A 4,988-nucleotide genomic window follows, 5' to 3' on the forward strand; every position below is an offset into this window, starting at 1 on the left:
AATCAACAAAAGCATCGTTGAGATACTTCATTAGAAGATTTCCATTAGCCTTGAACGGAGAAGGAGAATCTTTCATTGAGACTTCTACAAAACCATTTGGAAAAACACTCTTGGTCGAATTAGGACCGCTCCATCTTGATCCTTTGATGCTAAGGTGTGATGGAAGAGGTTTGAGCTCAACCATTAGTACACCTTTACCTTCCTTTGAAGTGGCGACTTGCAAAGCTTCTTGACTTGAAATATTCATGCACATATGCTCATCCATTTCCTCAATGCTTCCATTTAGCAAATCCTCATACATTGCCACTTCCTTGATAGGAGCACCTATCTTATCCTTGTTTAGCAAGACATTCTCAAGAGGATCATTAGAAGTGAGAAAGTGCTCATGCATGGGAGATACAACAAGATCAAGAGAATCAATCAACATGCAATTTTCTAGAGAAGAACATGGATACTTCATGCTTTCATTCAAGTCAAATTCGATGACCTCTTCTCCTACCTTGAGTGAAATTTTTGCACTCTTAACATCAATCATAGCACCCGAGGTAGCAAGAAAAGTTCTTCCAAGAATAATGGGAATAGTAGCATCTTCATCCATTTCAAGAACCACAAAATCTACCGGAATCATAAACTTCCCTACTATCAAAGGAACATCCTCAACCTTTCCCTTAAGAATCTTAATCGACCTATTGGCCAATTGCAAGGTAATTTTGGAAGGCATAATTTCCCCTAACTAAAATCTTTGATAAATCTAATATGGCATTAAGCTAACACTAGGGATAGAGAAGTTTCCGGGATCTTTCAACATGGGTGGCATCTTATTCATTATAATTGCACTACAATTCTCGGTGAAGTTGACCGTCTCCACCACATCAGAAGTGCTCCTACCACTCAAAATGTCTTTGAGGAATCTTGCATAGTTGGGCATTTGGGTAATAACTTCGGTAAAAGGTAAAGAAAGATGAAGTTGCTTAAGCATGTCAATAAATCTTCCAAATTGTTCATCCAACCTATATCTCATGAATTTTTGTGGATATGGAAGCTTGGGTTTCACAATTTCTTTCTCCACTCTCACCTCTCTAGGTGTCTCAATCACAACCTCACTAAAAGATGCACCATTTCTCTCATCCTCTACCAAGACCTCCTTGGGGACCTCCTTAGTTCCACTCTTCCTAGGCAAACTCTCCTCAAGAAACTTACCACTCCTTGTAACAATAGCATTCACGGGTCTCTTTGGATATAAACCTTGGGAATGTAAAGAAGAAGGACTAGCATGGTCTTTCAAGGCATTGGCAAGTTGAGAAATTTGGTTTTCTAGCATCTTATTATGAATCATCACCTCATTGAATTTCCTGTCATTTACAGCCATGTAAGTGCTCAACAACTTTGTTTGATTTTCAATGATTTCTGGGAGGAGGGCCTCTTTGAGCATTATTTTGAAAATTGCCTCTCCCTTGATTGTTCCAATTACCCCTATTTTGATTGTGACCATAATCTTGATTATGGTTACCACCACCTTGATTATGATTTCCATAACCTTGGTTTTGATTACCATAATTTTGGTTTTGATTTTGGCCACTATAACCTTGATTATTATAGTTACCTCGAGAACCTTAGTTCCCTTGGTTCCTATAACCACCACCTTGGTTATAGTTGTCAAAATTACCATCGTTTTGGTAATTCCGATTCCATTGACCCCTTTGGTTATCAAACCTTTGCACATTATTATTGTTTGACACATAGTTTACATGTTCACTCTCATTATCATCAAATTCATCATTACCATCCGGAAAAGCATGAGGGCAATTACTAGAATCATGATCATATGACTACACACATCAAAAAACAAACAACCACTAGGCATGTTACTAGAAGAAGGAGGGGGGTGAGATTTAGAAGGAGTACCTTTCCCCTTAAATTGGGAGGGAAGACTTGGAGCTTGGGAAGAAGAACTCTGCAATTTTTCCTTGATTGCACTCACTTCCTTCCCCAAGTTTGCCATTTGTGAGATGAGATTGTTGATTGCATTTAAATGATCAACCGAGTACATCGAAAAGATACTCTTGCTAGTTGATTCTCTGTCACCATCTTGCCAATCTCTATAGTACCTTACAACATCCTCAATGATGTCCACCACTTCTACCTCCGTCCTATTCATGATGGGACCTCCGACTCCTCCATCTAAGCATGACTTGCCTTGGGGACTTAGGCCTCCATAGAAAATTTGAATAATTTGATAGGTTGGAATCCCGTGGTGAGGACACTCCCTTTGATACTCCTTATATCTCTCCCATGCTTCATAGAGGCTCTCACTTGGCTTTTGTTTGAAGCCTTGAATCAAAGCTCATGCCTCCGCCGTTTTCTCTTTTGGATAGAAATGGGATAGAAATTCCTTTGTAACCTCGTCCCATGTAGTTAGAGAATTCGGCTTAACAGTTTGTGATAACTTTTTTATTCAAGAATAATAATGAAATATTATGTACAAATTTATGCAATGAATTTCTTTAGACAAAAACTGTATCACATAAGATCAATAAAATTTATATTTTTTGGCAAAAAAATTTAGTGCCCTCTTTCTTATTATAGTATATAGTAAGTCTTGACCAACCGAGTAAGCCCTGACCAAGTAACCCCTGAGTGCGTAACCCCTAACCGACTTGATCGAGTGAGTAACCCCTTACTGACTGAGTAATCCATAACTGACCAAGTAACCCTCGTTTGACTGAGTAATTCCTGACTGACCGAGTAACCCCTAACCAAGTAACCCTGACCATTCTTACAAAAAAAAATGTTTGGTCACACTGTTTTAATTTTTTTTATTTTTTTATTTAAGAATAATAATGAAAATTATGTACATATATATGTAGTTAAATTTTTTTAGACAAAATCTATACTACATAAGATCAATAAAATTTATATTTTTTTTGACAAAAATAGTACTATATAATATAAATATGATATACATATGTTTCTTCTTATTCTAGTTCCACTATGCATGGTAATAATTTATTCTAATATCTTTTGTGAAATATAGTGTATATTTGTTCCATCTTTTTAGACAAAAACTGCATCACATAAAATAAATTAATTTATATTTTGATGTCGAAAATATTACATAAAGATCAATTATTTTTATTTTACTATTCAAACTACAATATTTTTTATTATATTATAATACACGAATTTTATAAATAAAATATATAGGAAATAAAAGGTATTTAAGAAATTTAGTTAGCTAATTGCTTTTTTTTAGTTTATTTCATAAAAATCTTACGCATAAAATTGTGAGTTTGTGACTAATACATTTTTGATATTTTGATTATGATCATTTTATTCATAAGTTCTTTTTCATCATCGTTATTTTTTATATATGTTTGCATTTTATTGGTAAGGGCGTCGCTATGTAGGTTATAAATATAGTACTTTGAAGTTTGGAAAATAGCATGAATCCATGATTATTAACGAAAATAGCAATAGCTTGTCCATGTATAACTTTCCCAACAATGTTTTTTTTTTAAATTATTAAATTAGTGTGTAGCCCGAGCGTTGCACCGGTTGCTACTTTAATTAGACCTTGTGATTATCAATTATATACATTTATTTTCATGTTTATAACAAAGTTTATGATTGGCTTAGATGGTTAAGGAACTATCATTCTTATAAAAGGTTGGGTGTTTAAATCCTCTTATCATCATTTGTTTATATAAAGAAATATTCTAATTGATTGAGTAGTGAAGATGTGGCATAATGAGAGATAGAGAAGGTGACATGGCGTGGTCTACGTGGCACAGAGACGTTCTTAGTAACGCCTTTTAATATATTAATATAGATATGATACATATTTTGTTTTATTATTGAAAGTTCACATAAAGTTTTATATGCGGCTAGCCGCACCATACGGTGTAGACATCTATTTTTGGCCTCCTGTCGTGACAAAAAGTACAATGACGAAAAATAAAACCATCTTCGTGTTGGATCGAAGTGAAGAATGCTTATGGATGACTGGCTAATACCGCAAAGACACAAAAAGACTAGCCTAACCCAAAACAATAGGAAACAAGGTTCAATTAACTAAACTCAATCATAATTAGACTTAAGCCCGTGCTTAAGACCCAATAATGACGAATTTAGAGGCTCCTAGGTTAAAAATAAAGTTGCTGAAAGAAAATCCGTGCGCATCTCAATGAGTTGCGCTGGTATGGCGCACGCAACTAATTCAGTTGCACGCAACACCCATCGCAACTTCTAGGGATGCGCTTGCGGAAGATTTAGAATTTTATAAAATATAGAATCGAATCTTACAATTAAACCGCGCGCAAGACATTCAGTTGTGCTGCCCATAGCAGCGCAACTAAATCACTTGCGCTGGGATGCGACGCGCAACTCATTCAGATGTGCACAACACCTGCTGCGGCAGAATTGACGAGGGGAAAACTAGGTCGTTATCTAATCTTCCCTCGGTCAAATTAAATTTATAAACACTTTACAAACCTAATACGAGTATAGAGGCTAGTCAAGGGTCGAACCCAAAGGAACGGTAATGTTCAAGCACTTTCAATTATGCGCCTAAGCTAGGTCGAAGACGAAGGTAAAAGAGAATACTGACAACTAACAAAACAAATAACCAAGGAAATAAAACACTAGGAACGGGGGTCAACAAGTAATCATGTCAATTGCAACAACTTGGGAAGAGCATGTCAATCAAAGGTTGTGAGGACTAATAATAAGAGCAATCAATAGGAATCAAAGAGCTATCTCCTAATTGTTAAGCTAGGATTCACTATGAATAACAAACTAAGAGAATCATAATCAAAACCAATCGATAATTGCAATTCCTAAATCAATTGTTCATGTCATTAGCAATTACAATGCAATCTAGCATTATTCTCAAGGCCTAATTAAATTACACACATGCAAACCTTCACTAATCATTTTAATCTCAACAATTAATCAACACAATTCCCAAATTAACCACAATTAATCAATCA

The 4,988-nt window shown here is 35.4% G+C and overlaps 1 protein-coding gene across 1 annotated transcript; it reads right to left on the reverse strand.

The window, feature by feature from the left end:
• Positions 1 to 751: 751 nt before the first annotated feature.
• On the reverse strand, positions 752 to 1,432 carry LOC110695455. Its single transcript, XM_021872684.1, has one exon. The coding sequence runs from the start codon at positions 1,430 to 1,432 to the stop codon at positions 752 to 754; it is 681 nt and encodes a 226-aa protein (XP_021728376.1).
• Between the last annotated feature and the right edge of the window lie 3,556 nt (positions 1,433 to 4,988).

This window comes from Chenopodium quinoa, unplaced genomic scaffold, assembly GCF_001683475.1.
Source record: "Chenopodium quinoa cultivar QQ74 unplaced genomic scaffold, ASM168347v1, whole genome shotgun sequence".
NCBI lineage: Eukaryota > Viridiplantae > Streptophyta > Magnoliopsida > Caryophyllales > Amaranthaceae > Chenopodium > Chenopodium quinoa.